Source organism: Dreissena polymorpha, chromosome 15 (genome assembly GCF_020536995.1).
Source record: "Dreissena polymorpha isolate Duluth1 chromosome 15, UMN_Dpol_1.0, whole genome shotgun sequence".
In the NCBI taxonomy this organism is placed as follows: domain Eukaryota; kingdom Metazoa; phylum Mollusca; class Bivalvia; order Myida; family Dreissenidae; genus Dreissena; species Dreissena polymorpha.
The window spans coordinates 1,492,128-1,514,416 of record NC_068369.1 but is presented as its reverse complement, the minus strand read 5'-3'; the positions used below and the strand labels follow the sequence as shown (position 1 = coordinate 1,514,416).

The 22,289-nt window shown below is 37.9% G+C and overlaps 1 protein-coding gene across 1 annotated transcript in view; it reads left to right on the top strand.

Annotated features, from left to right (window-relative positions):
- LOC127860768 (microtubule-actin cross-linking factor 1, isoforms 1/2/3/4/5-like) overlaps positions 1-22,289 on the top strand; it is a 258,995-nt gene that overhangs the window by 206,126 nt on the left and 30,580 nt on the right. Inside the window, 13 exon segments of the mRNA XM_052399044.1 lie at positions 2,399-2,605; positions 2,904-3,023; positions 3,499-3,825; positions 5,192-5,401; positions 5,903-6,022; positions 6,545-6,653; positions 7,227-7,453; positions 8,704-8,928; positions 9,483-9,584; positions 10,503-10,669; positions 11,062-11,221; positions 12,018-12,200; positions 13,872-14,000. Of these exon segments, the coding sequence (XP_052255004.1) occupies positions 2,399-2,605; positions 2,904-3,023; positions 3,499-3,825; positions 5,192-5,401; positions 5,903-6,022; positions 6,545-6,653; positions 7,227-7,453; positions 8,704-8,928; positions 9,483-9,584; positions 10,503-10,669; positions 11,062-11,221; positions 12,018-12,200; positions 13,872-14,000 (2,286 nt within the window).

The following is a 22,289-nucleotide window of genomic DNA, read 5'->3' as shown; positions in this document are numbered from 1 at the left end:
AATGACCACCACACCCTCACACTATACCCCATCCCCACCTCAAAAAAATAATTTTTATGCCCCTGGTACGGTGGCATACAGCAGTTGAACTGTCTGTCAGTATGTCAGTCAGTCTGTCTGTCAGTCCGAAAAAAAAAAATTAACATTGGCCATAACATTTTCACTTTTTAAGATAGCAACTTGATATTTGGCATGCATGTGTATCTCATGGAGCTGCACATTTTGAGTGGTGAAAGGTCATGGTCATCCTTCAAGGTCAAATGTCAAATATTTGGCGTCTGTCTGTCCAAAATCTTTAACATTGGCCATAACTTTTTTAATATTGAAGATAGCAACTTGATATTTGGCATGCATGTGTATCTCATGAAGCTGCACATTTTGAGTGGTTCAAGGTCAAGGTCATCCTTCAAGGTCAAGGTCATCCTTCAAGGTCAAAGGTCAAACAAACAAATCAAAAATTTCAAAGCGGCATTATCATGAAACTGCACATTTTGAGTGGTGAAAGGTCAAGGTCATTCTTTAAGGTCAAGGTCATCCTTCAAGGTCAAAGGTCAAAAGACAAAATCAAAGCGGCGTTATTATGAAGATGCACATTTTGAGTGGTGTAGGTTCAAGGTCAAGGTCATCCTTCAAGGTCAAGGTCATCCTTCAAGGTCAAAGGTCAAACAAATTTTTTTTTTAATTCAAAGCGGCGTTATCATGAAGCTGCACATTTTGAGTGGTGCAAGGTCAAGGTCATCCTTCACGGTCAAAAAAAATATATAAAAAATCAAAGTGGCGTGCTCATGAAGCTGCACATTTTGAGTGGTGGAAGTTCAAGGTCATTCTTCAAGGTCAAGGTCATCCTTCAAGGTCAAAGGTAAAAATATATATATATAAATTCAAAGCGGCGTTCTCATGAAGCTGCACATTTTGAGTAGTGGAAGTTCAAGGTCAAGGTCATTCGTCAAGGTCTTCCTTTAAGGTCAAACGTCAAAAAAATAATAATTTCAAAGCGGCGTTATCATGAAGCTTCACATTTTGAGTGGTGGAAGTTCAAGGTCAAGGTCATTCTTCAAGGTCAAGGTCATCTTTCAAGGTCAAATGTCAAAAAAATAATAATTACAAAGCGGCCTTCTCATAAAGCTGCACATTTAGAGTGGTGGAAGTTCAAGGTCATCCTTTTAGGTCAAAGGTAAAAAAAAATAAAAAATCAAAGCGGCGCAATAGGGGGCATTGTGTTTCTGACAAACACATCTCTTGTTTTTTCAAACATGGTTAAAAAACACAAATATTTATTTTAATTATTTTATTTTTGAAATACCGTCCAACCATCCCACCCAAGATCCCACCCTCCCCCCCCCCCCCCCCAAAAAAAAATTAAAATATTGCTTTTTTTTTTTCATTTTTAACCAGGTTTTCCGAAGGAAAAAACTGGTTATTAGATTGGCGAATGCGGGCGGGCTGGCTGGCTGGCTGGCTGGCGGGCTGGCTGGCTGGCGGGCTGGCGGAACAAGCTTGTCCGGGCCATAACTATGTCGTTCATTGTCAGATTTTAAAATCATTTGGCACATTTGTTCACCATCATTGGACGGTGTGTTGCGCGAAATAATTACGTCTATATCTCCAAGGTCAAGGTCACACTTTGAGTTCAAAGGTCAAAAATGGCCATAAATGAGCTTGTCCGAGCCATAACTATGTCGTTCATTGTCAGATTTTAAAATCATTTGGCACATTTGTTCACCATCATTGGACGGTGTGTCGCGCGAAATAATTACGTCGATATCTCCAAGGTCAAGGTCACACTTTGAGTTCAAAGGTAAAAAATAGCCATAAATGAGCTTGTCTGGGCTATAACTATGTCATTCATTATGATATTTTAAAATCATTTGGCACATTTGTTCACCATCATGGGACGGTGTGTTGCACAAAAGAATCACGTCAATATCTCCAATGTCAAGGTCGCCACAACTAAAAATAGATTTATTTTAAAACAAACTTACAAAGGGTGTTAATTTTGTTTGTTCATTTAAAAAGTTCAGTTTGAGTTGTCTCCCTTTATCAGATTTTTTTTCACAATGAAAACCTGGTTTTGTGACAATTTTGTCCCTTGTTGGAAGATAATGTAATAAATGACCACACCCCACACTATACACCCCTCTCCACTTCACCCCTCCCTTCTTTGTGATTGAAATTGAGATAGGTCCCTACACCTTTAAAAAGAAAAATAGATGAGCGGTCTGCACCCGCAAAGCGGTGCTCTTGTTTTAATGTTTGTAATAGGCAAGATGTAACTGCTTTAATATATATTATTTGAAATTTTTAAGTAATATTTGAAAAAATTTAATGGACAAATAGTGAATGTCTTTAAATTTCTACCAACTCCTATATTTTTCTGGAAACTTCTGTGTTTTTCTAGCAACTTTTGGAAGAGATGAAAGAAATCGAGCCACTTCTGACGGCTATGATTGAAGTAGGGGAGAAGCTGTCAGACCTTGCACCAGGCGACGCAGGGTTCAAGGTTGAGGACACTGTAGCCAAGGACAAGAAACGCTTCGAGGCAATCAATGAGGCCGTGCAGGCCAAGGCAGACAAGTACCGCGCTTCGAAACTGAAAAACGCAGAAGTATGTTTATTCAGTTGAGAAGTATTTAAAGCAGTCTTTGAATATAGATAAAAGACAATGCTGTTAATAACATATTGGGTTTATGTCATTTGTACTGTCTCTCTATTATAAAGCACATTGGTTAAGCAACCTGGCAGACAATTTTGCAGCCAAGATTAAAATAATCATGTTTTGTTATGTCATACAATTAATGTCTATTCTCTGTTTATTTGTAACTATTTCACTTATTTTACAGGGGAGGAGCTTCAATAATGTTGATGAAAGTTTTTAATGAACAAGTATTTCCCATATATATCAGGTGATGTGCACAATAGACGACCTTTTTGAGTGGTTCACCGATGAGCAGAAGTTGTTGCAATCATGTGAGTCTATCAGCTGTGATCCTGCGCATATCCAGAAACAGCTGGCTGAACAGAAGGTACGCACTAGCACAGTTAATTAGTTGGTGATTGGGGACTTGATTATGTCAGTCAAGCTTGAGGGAGTTGGTAACTGGGTCTCAATAAAGTACTGGCACTTAAAGATATATGTTTCTCACAGATGTCTAGCCCTTCATTTAGACTGCAGCCATTAAAAAAAGTGGTTTGGATGATTCTTGTTTGTAATTTAGAAGCATGAGAATATTCTTTAACTCAAACTCTGGCAAAATAGTGTTTACTTTGGTTTAGTTCCAAATAAGACATATTATATTGCTTTAAATTTCATTAAGAAAAATTGTCACTATTCATGTTTCTTAGCTGATTAATTCATTACATCCGACAAAAACTTGAAAATTAATGATTTTTCAACATGAAATAATATTTCAACAAGAAAGCAATAAAGCCTGATACAGTAACTGATTCCCTCCTTGCAGGCAATAAAGCCTGATACAGTAACTGATTCCCTCCTTGCAGGCAATCAATGACGACATCAATGCCCAGAAAGCCAAGGCCCGCGATACCATAGCAACGGGAAAACGCCTAATTCGGGAGGGCTCCGTGGAGGACGAGACTGGTTTCAACTGGAAAATGGAGCAACTTAAGCAACAGAGTGACACAGTTGCCAAGCTGGGCACCGACAGACTGGTACAGCTTGAGCAGGCATTGCCCATGTCAAGGACGTTCAAAGACGCGCACCAGGACCTGGTGAAGTGGTTCCAGGAAGTGGAACCCATCATCGCCGAGCTCGCAGTCATGTCCATTAACCAGGACACTGTGAAGAAACAGCAGGACAAGATCAAGGTGAGGGGTTTCTCTGCTTATCAGATGTTTTGTTGTTAAGGTAGGTAATGTCTCCATGGCTAGGCTGGAACCACTACTATGAACATTATAAGGTACAATCTATATAAGATGCACTCTTTAATTAGGGAATCCAAATAAGTAAATAGTAACAAACAAAAGTATCAAACATTCTTATTGATCAATATTTTCAGTTAGGTATTAGTATTACACACATCTTGTTTTTTAGCCTGTTGGAAAGAGTTTTGTCTATTAATAAATGTGCAAAAATGTTATTTAAAGTGATTAAAAGTATCAGTTTTAACCAAGTAGATTAAAATTAAGTTAGGATGTCCTTTTTAATTTAAAAGAAATATGTAGAACTAAGGTCAGATATATGACCCACATCATATAGGAAAGGGTCTTATGCCATATATGGATAGTGAAACTCTATACCAGACCCATTTTAGCATGACACAGGTCATAAGATTTGCAAACTTTGCAAGATTTGAAGAGATGACTAGATCTTATACCCTGTTGGTACCCATTCTATGATCTTCACATTAACCCATTTATGCCTAGCGTCTAGGCCTTGGCAAACAGCGTAGACCATGATGAGACGCCGCATGATGCGGCGTCTCATCAGGGTCTGCGCAGTTTGCTTAAAGGAATTTCTGTAAGAAATTTTCTAAATACAGAAATAATTATACTAGACATCCCTAATTAACCGAAGGAAAAAACTGGTTATTAGATTGGCGAATGCGGGCGGGCTGGCTGGCTGGCTGGCTGGCTGGCTGGCTGGCTGGCTGGCTGGCTGGCTGGCTGGCTGGCGGGCTGGCTGGCTGGCTGGCGGGCTGGCGGAACAAGCTTGTCCGGGCCATAACTATGTCGTTCATTGTCAGATTTTAAAATCATTTGGCACATTTGTTCACCATCATTGGACGGTGTGTCGCGCGAAATAATTACGTCGATATCTCCAAGGTCAAGGTCACACTTTTAGTTCAAAGGTCAAAAATGGCCTAAAATGAGCTTGTCCTGGCCATAACTATGTCATTCATTGTGAGATTTTAAAATCATTTGGCACATTTGTTCACCATCATGGTACGGTGTGTCGCACGAAAGAATCACGTCAATATCTCCAATGTCAAGGTCGCCACGACTAAAAATAGATTATTTTTTTTTTAAACAAACTTACAAAGGGGTTAATTTTGTTTGTTCATTTCAAAAGTTCAGTTTGAGTTTTCTCCCTTTATCAGATTTTTTTTTCACAATGAAAACCTGGTTTTGTGACAATTTTGTCCCTTGTTTTGTAAATAAATTGATCCAATTTAGAAGGATGGGAGAGTCCACTAGGCAAAAATGGGTTAATTAACAACTTTTTCTTTCCCAGATCCTGAAGCAGGACCTGCAGGACAACAAGCCCCTGATGGACAAGCTCAACAAGACGGGTCTGGCCCTTACCAAGCTGGCCCTGAGTCCTGTAGATGTTGACCTCCTTCAAGAGACCATGGAGAATGACAACAGGCGCGTGGAGGACATACGGCGGGGAGTCAGAGAGCGATCCATGTCCATAGACGAGGCCCTGCAACAGTCGGCAGAGGTTTTTAGTGGTTTTTAAATGATCATTATTAATGAAAAACTGATTTTAATGCCTTTGTATAAAGTGAGAGCTAGAATTTGTACAGTATTTCTTTTGAGGTATTAAAAGGAGTTTGCTTTAAGATTCTTATATTTGCGAACCACAATTTTGCTTTCAATGATTAATAGCACAATCCTTAGTCACTTTGTAATATGTGTACAAGTATAAATTGAATTAGCATTGCTTTGATTTTTTAGTTGTGATCTAACAATGTTTGTTACTCCCCTAAGCCAGAAAGGGTAGTTGTAATTTGTTGGCCTATGGTCTGTCCCTCCAAATTTTAATTGTAATATGAACATCTCAAAAAATCATTTCCATTGTCACAGTGACCTTACATCTGCCATTTGGGCAAAGTGCCCCTCCCTCCAAAGTAATATTTTAATATAAATGTCTCAGAAAATCATTGTGTTTCCCTCCATCAGGTAGAGTTTCAGTGCTATTCTTGTCTTGTAATTGTTCCAGTTCACAGACAAGCTGGAAAACATGTTGGAGGCATTGACCAGTACAGAGGAGCAGGTCACCAATGCCCAGCCAGTGTCTGCACACCCAGACAAGATACGAGACCAGATCTCAGACAATAATGTAAGCCTTCAAATGACATGCAGCTCAGTCTATAGCAGTTTCACATGAAAACCTGAGCTGGGTAAAAAAAAAGTTGATATGATATAGTTTATATAGATACAAGTTATTGGCAGGATCTTTGACCATAAAGTAAACTTAGACAGTAATCAAATCTGCACCAGGAAAGTAAGCTTATAATTAGAAAGTATTTTAAGCTTACATAATATGGTTGCTCTAACTGTTTTGAAGAAACAGAAAAAAATGTTAACATTGACAAATTATTTAAATCCGGAATCAATAGTATGTACCTTAAGTTTTTTAATTTATATGACATCAAGTGGAAACATCAATTATATGACATCAAGTGGAAACATCAATTAATTTTATCCTTAAAAAATACTTTCTTTTTTTAGCTAAAAAATTCCTCTATGCTCTTGAATATTGGTGAACAAATGTATGAGAATGGATTACAAATAATACAATTATTTTATAATATATAATTCATTCTGATTGATATTTCAAGGCCTGGTTATTGCCTTTCAGGCTCTGATGGAGGAGATGACCATGCGACTGTCTGCACTGGAGTCCGTGCAGGTTGCAGCAGAGGAACTGATTAAGCAGGCCACAGACTCACAGGACGATGCAGTGAAAGGTGTGTATTTCAGTTAGGTGTTTGGTGCTCGGGTTCATAGTACAATGTCTGCTTTGTGATTCTGAGGTCGTGGTATTCATTCCCACTTATGGAGTTTTATAGCTGTCAAAGGCACCAAGGTCTGGTTCTTCCCCCAAAAAAGGTTGAAGGGTGTCTCTAAAACCATAGGCGTTTTATTCAATTGAGCTAAATGGTATAGGGTTAAATTAATCTACATGTTGTACAATATTTGAAAATCAAATGTGTTGTATTGATGTTGCTAAGGTTTTATTCTGTAATTTGTGCATTTCATTTTGATATGTACATGAGGTATAACTTACAAATGTTGTTGAATCTGTGAGTGGTTTTACAGTAAAAAATATCAATGACTCACAAAATGTAAAATTGCTTTATTACAAATCATTATTGTTATTTATCATAAAGAAATAAATGAAAAACAGTTCTGAGAATAGGTTCTACGAAACATATTAGTTGATGTTAAAATAAGTTGAAATCAGAATTTTTGTGATGACTGAAAAACATGTCCAAATATTCTGCATACAATTCATCCAAAAAATCACTCTTATCATCTAGATGTCAAGGCAAAGTTGCTGGACCTCTGTGACCTATACGAGAGAATCAATGCGGCAGCTGCAGAGCGCAACAACCGCCTGGAGGAGACGCTGGAGGTGTCGGACCGGTTCTGGGACGAGCTTCACCAGCTGACTCGCTCCCTGAAGGACCTGTCTGACACGCTGGCCTCCCAGGAACCCCCAGCCCTGGAACCGAGCCTCATTAAGGAGCAGCAGGAGACGCTCGAGGTTGGCATGAGTTTTATGTATAGCAGGGCCCATAGTCACCAAATAATTCTTAAACTTAAGTCTTATTATAAAGAATATTCTTTAAATTTTAATATAACAATATTACTTTAGTTTTGGACTTGGCATTAGCTGTCTAAATCTGCATCATTCTCAATGAGGAACATTTTGTTAATGTCATGATCACCAGTGGTCGCCTGTATATATTCAAATGCTGTTTATATTTTTCTGGGTTTAAATCTATTCTTTATTAGCTCGGCTGTTTTCAGAGAAAACCCTAGGTTTTGTCACAGCCAGCTCGTCGTGTCCGCCGTCCGCGTCGTGCTAAAACCTTAACATTTTGTCAAGGTTTTTAACATTGGCTGTAAAATCAAAGTGCTTCCACCTACAACTTTAAAACTTCATATGTAGCTTCACCTTGATGAGTTCTAAACGCCTCACCCATATTTGGGTCACTAGGTCAAAGGTCAAGGTCACTGTGACCTCTAAAAAAAAATATTCTGACAAGCTTTCATTTATTAAAAAATGCACCCGCAGCGGAGCGTTGGCACCCGTTATGCGGTGCTCTTGTTAAGTAAAAGAATGGATTGTTGAATATGTGCCTAGGTATAGGACCCTGGACTGGGAAATATCTCAAACTTCTAAGATAAAGCTTAAAATATAACTTGAGTCTTTGCAAAGATAGTAGAAGGTTGGTATTCATAGATCCAGGTAACATTTCCATAGAAGGCTAGATCTCTAAATCATAGTAAGTATTTGTCTTTAATTTTAAGTTTTAGGTAAACTATCTAAATGTTCAAAATACAACAAACATTAAAATTGAAGGTGGGCTAATGGCTATGGTGTTCATTTAGTCATCAGGAGATCCTGGTTTTGATACCCACCCTTACAGCATTCTCAAGATTTTCTCCATTGAGAACAAGTACTGGATCTTCTTATTATTGGGGACTCAAGAGTTTATTAACAAATCTACGGTTTAGAGACAATTAAGCATAAATAAATTGTTTTAACACATTTATGCCTAGCGTCTAGAAAAAGGCCTTGGCACGATGCGGCGTTTCATCAGGTTTGCTGGTTGCTTTTAGGAATTTCTGTAAGAATATTCTCAATATAGAAATAAATATACTAGGCATCCCTAATCTTGGAAATAAATTGATCCAATTTAGAAGGATTGGAGAGTCCAATAGGCATAAATGGGTTAAACTTTACTTTTTAATCCTCAAATGTCAAAGCCCTCCTCATATTTCTGACAGGCCTTACGTGAGAACATAGAAGAGACCCAGTTTGACCTTGGGGAGGTGCAGCAGACTGGGGAACAGCTCATGAACCTCTGTGGGGAGCCAGACCGGCCCGAGGTGCAGAAAAACATTGATGACCTTGACACCAACCTCCGCACTATCAACAGCGACTTTGAGAAGAGGTCAAGGTCACTGGAGGACGCCCTTGAGAGGTCACTGCAGTTTCAGGACGAGCTCATGGTAAGGTGTACTGGTAGTGATTGAAATGGATGAATGAAGTATTTTGTTATTATCCTACCTACCATATTTTGTATCTACTTCTATTATACGTTTTACTGTATATTGGTCTGTTGTAAGGTATCGTAGGCTATAAGCTGTTGTTGTGCATATGCTGTGCTTAAACTGCGTTATTTCAAGCTATCGACCCTTGGGGATTCAACCTAGCAATTGTCAAATCTATTGCTCACCATTGGAAGAAATCCAATTAAAAAAAGGCACACAGATACTGGTAGTCAATCACATTGCCTCAAAGTTGATTGAGGTAGAAAAGAGTGTAAAGTTAACTTGGTATTTTTATGATCTTTTATTTTGCTATGTAGATGACTTTTTGGTGAACTATTTGTTTTGTTTAAAATTTCAATGCAATTTTCATTTTATATTGAACATGATTTTTTTTTTTAAGATAACTGTTCAAGCTTTATGTTAGACATTTGTTATTTGTTTCAATTATTTACATTTCTTAATTTTAGATTTTGTTCATGATGTTTCTTATTTATTATCATCTGCATTTTCAGAAAAACCTTGTGTGGCTCCAAAAGCGAGAAGACACTTTGAGAGACATGGGACCAATTGGAGGAGACTTTGATACCATCAAAGAACAGTGGAATAAAGTCAAGGTAATATAGAGACAATACATATTTTTCTGTAAAGGCACAATATAACTTAACTATAACAAGTAAAATAAGTTTTCATTAATAATGTTGAAATACCAATTAATGAGTCATTTGTACTGGTATGTTAAAAAATCATTAATGTATGTCTTGTGTATTAAATTTCAATTTAAAATTATTTGTAATTAGTCCCCTACTGGTTTTGTCTCCGTCCGTCCGTCCATCACACTTTTCTTTATCCTGCGATAACTTTAAAAGTTCTTAATATTTTTTCATGAAACTTGGAACATGGATAGATGGCAATATGGACATTATGCACGTCATTTCATTTCGTTCCTACGTCACAAATTCTGGTTGCTATGGCAACAAATAGACTAGAAATACTGCTGAAAATGGTGGTTTTTCTGGATCCTGCGATAACTTTTAAAGTTTTTAATATTTTTTCATGAAACTTGAAACATGGATAGATGGCAATATGGACATTATGCACGTCATTTCATTTCGTTCCGACGTAAAAAATTCTGGTTGCTATGGCATCAAATAGACTAGAAAAGCTGCTGAAAATGGTGGTTTTCTGGATCCTGCAATAACTTTTAAAGTTCTTAATATTTTTTCATGAAAAATGAAACATGGATAGATGGCAATATGGACATTATGCACGCCATTTCATTTTGTTCCTAAATAAAAAAAATTGGTTGCTATGGCAACAAATATATATATAAAAAATCTGGAATTTCTGACAATGGTGGAGCCGGTAGGGGACTTATATTGCTTGACAATAGTCTTGTTTAAACATATTTTAGTTAAGTTTTAATGGGAATTTGGTGGAGATGTCTTAACAACATGAAATGGTGTTATTTGTGTATAGCAAACGCTGTGTGTAGTGTCAGAATATATATTTGGGAGTTTCTCTTCATCATTCAGAACTTCAAACTTGAGGTTGATCCGAAGCATGCTGACATTGAAGCATTGAACCAGAAAGCTGAAGAACTTGTAAAGGACTCCAGCCCAGACCAGGTGGTCATTGTGAAAGAGCCAGTGGGCGCGGTCAACAAGCGTTGGGAGGGGCTGCAGGAGGGCATCAGTGACCGGTATGTTACCATAGTAACTAGCTGGTCAGCATTATGAAAAGATGTTCAAGACATACAATCACTGTTTATAATATTAAATGGCGATTTTTCCCTTATGAAACATTTAATAAAATGTAATATGATTTGTAAGCTTAACAACAATAGCTGTTGCCAAATCAATTATCAAACACTGAAATGAATTGCCAATACAACCATTAGTTAAACATGCTGTGGAAGCTAACAGGTATGTGTGTTTTTTTTATCAATTACATAACAAATATTCCTGCAAGGCAATGGGAGATGCAGTTGCTGCATGTAAAATTCTTGATAATTAGCCTATGTGGATATTTGAATTGTTAAATCTGCTGATGAACGTAACAGCGTAATTACGCATGTTTATACTCTCCTTTTAGTCAACGAGAGCTGCAGTTGGCCATGTTAAACGTGGGACAGACTGAGCATGCACTGAACGAACTGCTAGCCTGGCTTGACAAGACCGAACAGATGCTTGACGAGAACTCACCAGTGCTTGGAGATAGGAAACTTGTAGAAATTGAACTGGCCAAACACAAGGTTAGAGCTGGTTTTGGCTTGTTTCCCTAAAATGTGTGTAGTACTTTTTAAATAGCGAAACAAATTGGCTTTGTTTGTGTATTATGTTGTTATATTAATTATTATGCTCCCCCAAAATTTATTTTGGGGGGAGCATATAGTCGCTGCTTCGTCTGTCTGTGTTTGTGTCAGTCCGTGCACTTTTTGTCTGGGCTATTTCTCGGCAACTAATGACCGGAATTCAATGAAACTTTATGGGTAGCTTCACTACCAAGAGTAGACGTGCATATTATCAGCGGGTTCTGGTCGGATGATTTTTCACAGAGTTATGGCCCTTTGAAATTAATTTTCTATAAAAAAATCTTGTCCCCCCAACTACTGTGCCCTCAAGACGTTTCCTTTTATCTCAATATATAGTGCAATATTGTGACCAAAAAAACTTTGGGGAGCATCACCCGTCTCCGACGGTTTCTTGTTTTTGTAGTCATAATAATTGTGAGAAATAGTAAAAATACAGATAGCTTAGCCATCTGTTTAAAACATACCACAGTAAAATAAAGCATGACATAAACGTTTGTGAATTTTAAGTGCATATTATATGGCAAACATTCATAATATTTATTGTGCATCACAAAAACAGCAAGAACAATAAGCATTAAAAAGCTAACCTTTATGCAACACAAAACTGCAGTTTTCTCTGATTGTGATGCATGTTTATTGTCAGTTAATATGGCAGTTAAACTTTTAGCCCACGTGTAATTGCTTAGTCTCAAGTGTGTATCTTGATTTATCTGTAATAATGTTGATGTAATCTCAGGTCTTACAAAACGACATTCATTCCCGTGAGCCAAGCGTGCGTTCAGTGCGTGAGGCGTGTCAGATGGGGTCAGAACGATCGGCTACGTCACGCCGCAAGGTGGACGACATGATGCGAATGTGGAACACAGTACAGGGGAAGAGTAAGGCTCGACAGCAAGCCCTCGAGGAGGCCCTTAAAGAGGTGACTGCTCCTGTCTTCACATGGTCTTGGGCTAAATACTTGTGCATAAAATGTCTTCCCAGATTAGCCTTTATAATCTGCCTTGACTGGATTTTTGTTTTGAAGAGACTTCCTTTAAACCAAAAAAACTCATAAAAGTGGAAAGTGTTGTTGTCTCTGATAAGCCTACTGGTCATGTACGTAATTCCGGCCTATACGTAAAAAATCGGCCACCTGTGTAAAATCATTTTCATGATCTTAACGCACATATTTTGTTTTTATTTAGAAAAATCAACATGAACACCATCCCCACTCTCAATATTTTGCAAATGTAAGAACCATATCACTGTAAACTTTTGTGTTAAAATGTCACAAATATAGCAGAAAATATTTGGCTCATGGGGAAAGTGATGTCATCATTAGTTGCAACAATTATATTCATATAAGAAACAAATATATTTGATAAAATTATTTTTATTTTATCTAATAAACTTTAATTAAAGTTTTACCAATTAATTGTACAAAAACTTATATTCAAAACATACCAATCAGAACCTAAATATAAATCTTTTATATATGAATTACCTCCCTTTATAAGAATATTACTAGATTACATGTTTTAATATTATATATAAGCGTTTACTAATAATCAACACTAAAGTCAACTTTTCAAACAAAATGTGTTTACTTTTTTAGCTATGTTTGAAAAAAATTATTAAACACAATCAAAACAAATATTTTTTAATGAATTAGCAGTTTCCCATTGTTGATATTTATTAAAATAGGTAGGGGGAGTAACTGGTATAATAATTTCGCATTTATTTTAAATTTCAAGTCAAAAATTTTAATAGTATAAACATTGATTAATACTCTGAAATTGAGGAAATTAGTCAAAAGATTTTGCTTTGTAATTTTATCTGCAGATCAAACTGAAAAGTGGCCGATTTTTTAGTTACATTTAACCTACGAAAATGGATAGTTTACATGTCATCATTTTCTGTTCATTAAGTAACATTCACCGATCTAATTCTATTTAAATTTTCATGCTAGGTGAGTTTTGAACTCAGGATTATATATGTGAAGTTTAGTTTCAACCAGTTGCCTAACACTAAAGATTTTTCTTAAATAGTCCCAAAAGTGGCCGGCATTACGTACATGACCAGTATGCTGATTGCACATGCATTAAGCCCAAATTTCCCAGAGCTGTGCTCAAATATATCCTGAAATGGGTTGTTGGCTTGTTTAATGCAAAAAAAAAATCTCATAAAATATCTCAAAATCAGTTTTTCTGAATATTAATTTACCACTTCTCAATAGCAGGCAGGGTGGGTTGCCCTGGTTACGTGATAACTTCGCCCACCATGTATGTACATGTAAAGTCTTTATGTAGAGGAAGACTGATACAAGAATTATATTTTTTTTTTAAATTGTTTGTTTCTTTTAATCCAAATAAACAACTGTAATTGTCCATTTTTTTGTTAAAATCAGCTTAATTGAAATAGGCAAAATTTCAGAAATGGAATTTCCTGTCAGCAAATCTGTAAGAAATGTTTTGTGAACTGTCTACATAAAAAAGATTCTCGAAAGGAACAGTGATGAGATTTTGCAATTGTACGCCTGAATGTGTGCTTTTATTCAAAGATTTTGAAAGTTTTGATATTAATTATAGTTTTATACTATTAAATTCTTCAGGCCAAGTCCTTCTCAGACAACATGGAGAAGATGATTCAGAGACTCGGACAGATTGAGGGAATGTTGATCACGTCTCGACCGGTTGGGGGCCTGCCAGACACTGCCAGAGATCAGCTAGACAGATTCATGGTAGGTGGCCGGTCAGGGAGCTGGAATTCTTGGTCAGGGAGCAGTTAATAAATTTTGGGTCAGGGAGCAGTGAATAAAATATAGGGCCAGGGATGAGGAAATAGGACCAGGGATGAGGAAATAAATATGAATTTAAGGAGCTGGCATTCAAGGAAGGGACCAGTTAACAAATTATATGGCCAGGGAAAAGGAATAAATAGCAATGTAGGAAGCTTGAAATCAAAAGTCAGGCAGCAAGTTAATAATTATGGGCTCAGGAAGGAGATGAATATAAATTATTCTAGCAGGAATTCATGCAATGTCAGGCTGCATTGAATACATTGTGGGATCATGAATATAAATATATAAAAGGAGGTGAAGTAGAAATATTGAGTTTAGACCAGAAATATTGTGTTATGGAGGGAAAATTTTCAGTAGGGTTGCAGAATCATTTGGACTAGGATTAGAAACCTAAGATCTAGGAGCAAAAGGTGTGGGTTGGTAAGCAGAAATAAAGGGTAAGAAAGCTGAAATATAGGATCTAGGAGCAAAAGGTGTGGGTTGGTAAGCAGAAATAAAGGGTAAGAAAGCTGAAATATAGGGTCTGCATTTGCAGATGGGATCAGTGAGAGAAATGTTGATAACCAAACCAGAATGTAATACATACTACACGCTATGGGTAAAAAGAATGAAACAAGCACTGGTCTGTTCGTTTGCGTGCATATATATGGAATACCAGGATTGTGGGCTGTTTGAGATTAACTGATTTGCATGTCTAGAAATTATGTGACAGATTACTGTGAGCAATTGTGCATGTCAAGCAGTTGTTTAAACTATGAGTTATATCGTGTTTACCTTAAAATTATCATATATTTTATATTAATATTTATTGTATGCATGATGCAACTAGAAAATGGATTTTTTCTATAAACTTTGGCTAGATTTTGAATATCTACATTTAGATCATGAATATGCAGAGTTCAGTGCTTATGTGTGTATTTTGTTAGAAACTACCATCATTGATTTCATAATATGTACATTATACTCATACATAATGTACTCATGATGTCATTTGCTTGACAATATTATATAATCATCATATTGATGTTATTATGTATATATACATGTATAAAGATGTACTTAAATGACACAGTAGCAACATATATCATTCTTTTTAGTATCTACATATATCCTTTACTATGCATATGGACAATAGTACATAGAAATAATATGCATACCTTGTATCCTGACAGAGTGACGTGGTATGCTCTTCCATTCTGCCCCCCCTAGCCCAGTAACACCTCCTGCTAGCTAGCACGCTAAATGTTCTCTTCCCCACATGGAGCTTCATGCCTAGGTTCCATTGCCATGCCTTGGGTTCCATTGCCATGCCTTGGGTTCCACTGTCATGCCTTTGGTTCCATTGCCATGCCTTGGGTTCCATTGTCATGCCTTTGGTTCCATTGTCATGCCTTGGGTTCCATTGCCATGCCTTGGGTTCAATGGACTGTCATTCCTTTGGTTGCTATCCCTTGGGTTCCATTACCATGTCTTGGGTTCCATTGCCATATTCATTCATATTGAATCTGGACACTGCCTGTTTCCAAGTTACTTGCTCTAGTTTACTAAATAGAATTTTCTACTTTATATGTAATGTTCATTCTGATCAGATTCAAATGTGCAGGGTTCCAAATTGCTCACTCTATTTTCTAATGAGACTAACTTTTTGAGATATTGCAAAAATATCTATTTCTTTAATCTGACTTTTTACTATTTTACATGGGGAACATAACATAAATGACTTAAATCCAAGAGGTTTTATATACAGTTATTCAAACTTAGATGAGCTCAAACATTTTTTTCAAAATGTGAATCCCCATGTGACAGGCAGGCATGTGACAGTTTAAAGGCCATGCAGAAAACTACGACACAGTTTTTTCATTGAACTTGATCGGTATTCTAAATGCTCCCTAGGGAAAAGTGTACTTGAGTCAACATTTCTCATAAAATTTTCTTGGCCATGTACATTATTTTTTACACCTTCCAAAATCTATCAGAAATAATCATTATAGCAATATTTATCAAATTGTTTTTATGGAATACAGTCTTTCAAATAAGTTTTCTTTAAAGATATTTGTTAATGCTGGCCCCTTCTAGGAAAAATCATTCATACACAGTGCCTGAAACATTTGAACTTCATTTTGGGTGGATATTATGTTAGTTAGGAGTTTCCATTTATTAGTTTCAAAACTGTTAACATTTATTGGCATGAAGCTCCATGCATTCAACGTTGGTGGCGGGTAAACGTCTGCCCTGCGTTATGCGCTTGTGGTCAGCATTTTGTTTTGACAGGAAAAAACTAAATTGTTCATAGAAGACTTTGTACTAGTTATTCCATAAATCATGCATACCTCTTATTAAGGTTTGAACATTTTCATTTAAGCAAAAAGAACTTTATTTTCTTATATTGTTATGCATTGAGTCAAAGCATGTCATCATGGATACTTTAACAAATAATCCTGAGTCAACCGAAAGTAGATAAAAGACCTATTATTTAGCAATAGTCCCTTGGATAGAGAATCGCAATATTAATATTGAAGAAGTTTTAAGAGTTTATCTGGATGCGCGCACATTACAGCAATCTGTGTTGGACCAGGACATGACTGGTTTGTCCCGGGTTTATGCCCAAGTAGGTCGGCCCCTCTCGTATACAGAGATGTGGTCTAACTGGCTGGTAAGGATGCAAAGACCACTGTGTGCTGTATGAGCCGAATAATTCAAAATTGTGTCTTTAGCCATATGCAGCCAGTGTAGCTCAAGGCAAGCCTGCGCATTCGCCCAGGCTGGAGCTACCTTGTTCTCTGATAAGACCATGAACCTGTACATAACCTTATAGTAGAGGGCAAAGCTCCTAACTAGTCTGTGCAATTTTGTAGGCTGATCTAGAGATATGCTGGCTGCATATGTGTCTTGTTTTGAGAAAACTGGGCATAATGCATGTGCCTTAAGTGTCGTCCCAGATTAGCGTCCTGACTAATCAGGAACAACACTTTCGGCTTAAACTGGATTTTCAGTAAATGGGGACTTTTTTTAGCAAAAAATACCATTAAAAGGCGGAAGTGTTGTCCCTGATTAGCCTGTACGGACTGCACAGGCTAATCTGGGACAACACTTTACGCACATGCATTTTGCCCAATTTTCACAGAACACAATACATATAGCATAAGACATTTTCTTGTGACGGCTCATGTGTGTGTGATGCTATGATAATAATGCCTTTAATAACTGCTGAGCACTGCACTTAATATATGTAGTACTCAAACCAAAACCATATGTGGCTTTCAGCACTTGATTTTAAAATTATGGGTTAGATATTGGTGATATTAGTTTGGTCTACTTGCGTAGGGTACGATGCTGGTTATGGTATTAGTTTGGAATATTCATTTAATAGTAGATCTCATTATGAAAAGACTTAAAATTATTTCAAGGAGAAGTAACATGCATTGGTTTATGTTTTTTAGTTTTAATGTCATAAATACATACCTGCTGTCCCTAGCTATACCTTTCTATGTGGGTTAGCTTCTCCAGAAATCTTCAAGTGCAGGAATTCGGCCACCTCTCCTACTGAAAACAGATTCAGGTTAAACATAGTGCAATGTAACCTAACCGAAAATCAAGAACCGTAACTCATCTTACTTTTCTGGAGACCCACCGTGCAGATCGCCATTTTCTATCGGCTTTAAATTTGGACTTTAAGTTCAATTCTGCATGGTGGAATTGGGTTTGAAATTGATGAATTGTATAATTTATCGTTTCTGCTTCATTCTGAAATCTTTTCTTGTATTATTTTGTTGATAACTTATTGTTTTTCACTTTTTGCCGGGTTTTTCTATGTGCTCATGATTTGAGCACGAGTATTTCGTGATTTTTGTCAACAAGTTATTGACAATTTTGTACATTGTAAATACTTTGTTTAACTGATTATTTCAGTTACTGTGAAACCATTATTATTCGTCCGACATTAATTTTCGCCTTTTTCGTCCTTCGATCGATGGACAAATTCAAGATCCTAACGAACAATCATGTCCCATATTTGAAACAAATAAGACTGAATTACCGTAGGCATGAGGCATTTAAATACAGCGTAATCCACGCATATACACAGGGCTCGAAATTAACACTCGCACACTTGCAAAATGCGGCAAAAAAAAGATTGCAAGGTAAGTTATAAGCCACTAGTATTTTTTGCAAGTAAAGAAATAGTGAAAAAAAACGAGTTATATTGCTTATAATGCGTTCGACGGCGTGAACGCTAAACCGTAGGTCAATTTTTTGACCGTCCGAATACCCATATGCGGAAGCGCGCACCTTGTTTGTTGACTGGTATACTTATAATACAGATACACAGATGGTATTGATACAAAGAACATGAAACAGTCGACTATTCACACTCAAGTTAAATCCGGTTTTGACACAAAGAGGTGTTCATTATACAGTGTACTGACAACTGACATTTCCTGTAAAACGCGAATGCAATAAGGCTGTATCGAATGCGTTGACTTCGTTTAGGTATAATAGTGTTGATTAGCGCTAATTGTAACAACTTTATTACCCATTGTGTGTATTGTGTTTTTCAGGGGTGTTGCAGATTATACAGCCTACACGCGGCGAATCCGGATTAAAGACAATACTATAAAACGAAATTAAAATAAGACGATGTGTGATCAACACCTGACTGAAATATATTCTGCGCTTTGTTACAAATTAATAAAGAACATTTTTGATTTGTGTTTGGTTGTTTGGTTTTAACTGCATCTACTATTTTTGTACATATACATAAAAACCTGTACGTTTGTTTTTTTAATAACAAAAACATTTAATTATACGCTAATTATAACCCATAATGTTTGCACCTTCTCTAATTGGCGCCGATAAAGGTAAGATTGTTATCAGTTTGACCATGATAGTAGTGGAAAATGACTAATTGGCAATTGGCTTCGTTGTTTAAAACACTCGTTAACTATTATTCAGTCCCACTTATCCGCTAATCATAACAAAGAACGTGTCAATGACATAAAATAATAAGGGACAGTTACTATCACCTAAAATAACAGACTTGTTAATTGGCATATGCCAAACAAGGCCTACCTCCTGCAAGTGACTACCAAGTGTCACCTCTCTTTCCCCAGCACTATTTTTTCGCAACCGCGTATTACATGTATTACAAACAAATAGGACATTTTTTTTTTTTTTTTTCGAAACTAGAAATGGACGAATTTAAGAGCGGACGAAATAGTCATTTTTATGAAAAGGGCGAAATTTTTTGCCGACGAAAATAAATGGTTTCACAGTATTTTGTTCTTTTTACGCGGATTCTCTTCTTGTTCTACTTTCAGAATAAGAATGAGTTTACAAACTAGCGATTCGTGTGGGCACATTAAGGCTTCGTGGCATTCCCACAAGACTTGTTTGTCATGCACTAATTGTTCCTTTGAACATAAATGCTCTGTTTGTAGTGCATCAGACGATGCGACGTGGCAGAAAGCAATCCGTCGCAGAACGTTTTCTAAGCAGAAAACGTGCAGATGAACCTTCATCTAAATAATGATTTTATGTACTGTATGATAATCTGGTCTGTGACCAGTTTATTGTTGAATATATTTTGCTCTTGTCCTTCATATAATCGACTACATGATGGTCGCAGATACAAGAGTGGATTAATACCCCGTGACTTTGAAGACCACAGATGACATATTGCAGCATCAGTCACCGGGTATCAGGCAAGTTGGCGATCGTACTTTACCATCGGAAATTCGATCAACATCAAACCATATGGCGACAACCATCAGCCGGTCTTTGCCTGATGGCATTGGTCAAGGACATCGACCAATGCCAGACCAATTGGCACCGGCCATACGGTCAATTTCCATTGACAACGCTGGTCATGTCATGACCGGTATGTCACCGGGTACCGGACCAGTCCAGGAAATGACCGGTCATCGGGGAGCGGTCCAAGTAACCGGTCAACAGAGACCGGTCCGGTCGAGGATACGTTTTTCCCGTAGTAGCCGTTCTAGCTCTCGGCGTCGTAGCCATTCTAGATCTGGGCATCACAGGAATAAAGGTCGTAGACAAGCTTCACTGAAGCATTGTCGTTCCGGCTTTTATGACCGATCACATTACTATCCTATTTCTGATTGTAATGTCTCCTTACCCTATGCACCAGTTCCCAGTGTTATGTCAACACATGTTGCATTGACTGATTCGATTTCACAGCCCTTCAATTCTGGTGTTCATCTCACCACAACGGCTGTTTTGTCGGCACCGAGGGTATCTACTACTATTCATAGTCGGAAAACCCCGGCTGCTACTCCATCTTTGCGTGACACATGGGGTCAAGATTCCTTTGGACAATATGTAACAGTCACTTCTGATAATTCACCGTCTATTTCCGGTTTTAATTATCAGTGTGTCAACTTTGCAGATAGTCATTCTTCGTTACCAGAGAATCGTCATTTGGTGCATGATAATCCTCCTATCATTCCTACCACTGACTACGGTCGAGAATTGGCAACATCAGTTATCGGGTATAGGGCAAGATGGAGATCGTACTATGCAAACTTCTTTAGAAAGTCGATCAACATCAGACCATATGGTGACAAAAGTCAGCCGGTCTATGCCCGATGGCATTGGTCAAGGACTATGACCAATGCCGGACCATTTGGCAGGCGCCATACGGTCATTGCCTGGTAACAACACCTGTCACAGCATGACTGGTACGTCACCGGGTAACAGACCGGACACTGGGGACCAGTCCGCTCACTGTTCCAATCACCAGGGACCGGTCTGGTCACTGGTCCAGGGTACCGGTTGCCGGGGACCGGTCTGGTCGATGGTCATTTATCAACAGTGACTGGTCACCTTTCAATACTGCCGGATTTATCTAATCCTAAGCATAATGAACGGACTAGAAGCTACAAACCTCTCAGCTTGTTGGAAATGGTCTCCGGACAATCTGTTATTGCAGATTCCAATTCTTCCAGAGTTAATACCAAGACTCTTGTGTGATGGTGTCAACAGACAACACATCAGTTGTGACTTACATTCAGGCACAGGGGGGAACACATTCTCACTCCCTGTATCTGGAAACTAAGGAATTACTTGTTCTTACAAGACGCTCAACATTTTTCTTCTAGCATAATATATTCCAGGTCGTTTCAACACCCTGGCGGATTGTTGTCTCGCAAACACCAATTACTTCCATCGGAGTGGAAACTTCATCAGGAAGGACCAATCAGATTTTTCTCATGTTTGGTTATTCTATGGTCGACCTATGTGCAACCAGACACAATCACAGACTCCCTCTGTATGTGAGTCCGGTTTACAATCCAGCAGCATGTTCAGTGGAAGCGTTTTTGTTCTATTGGGACCAACTGGACGCTTACGCTTTTCTCCCATTCTGATTCACCAAATATTGGCGAAAATCAGGGTGAGTTTAGTTTAGTTTAAACCTATTTATTTTAGCTCGATTGCATCGAAAGCCTAAGGCTTTATAGAAATGCTCTCGAGTCCGTTTCCTGGGACTAGAACCAGTACTTGGTGTCTTTGGGGAAGATCTAAAGAACGCTCCCATGGTGGGGATCGAACCCATGACCTCCCGGTCGCTAGGCGGACACCATATCCATTACACCACAGCAACATTTGTTTGTGAGTTTGTGTAGCATACTCCTGATCGCCCCTTTGTGGCCCAGGAGATCGTGGTTAACGATCTTCTCAGTCTCCTGTACGATTATCCCAGGAGACTTCCTCACAGATCAGATCTTCTGTCTCAAGAGGCAGACTTAATGCGGATCCAGCAATGTTCCACTTACACGTCTGGCCGTTATCAGGCAACCTCTGCAGAAGAAACGCTTCTATGTCAGGGCTTCAACCCTCGTTGCTTCTGCAAGGAGAAAGTCCACTAGAGCAGTTTATGATGCTCGATGGAAACTCTTCTTTAACTGGTATATTCGAGGGAAAATTGATCCCCTCAATCCTTCTGCTAGACGCATAGCGGATTTTCTCATCTATCTTTTTGATGATAAGATACCTTCTCTTAGCTCCATTACAGGATATACATCTATGATTTCATCACAAGTCTGTGCTGATCCAGTGATTTCGGAACAAATTCGATCTATGGAACTGGAAGACAGTTTTCCTTCTTACTATGGCTTTAGCCAAAAGGAGGAGTGAAATTCATGCTCTGCCTATCGAGGATGGTCATCTTCGTTTTCATTCCTCAGATGGATCTGTAACCTTGTTATGTCAGCC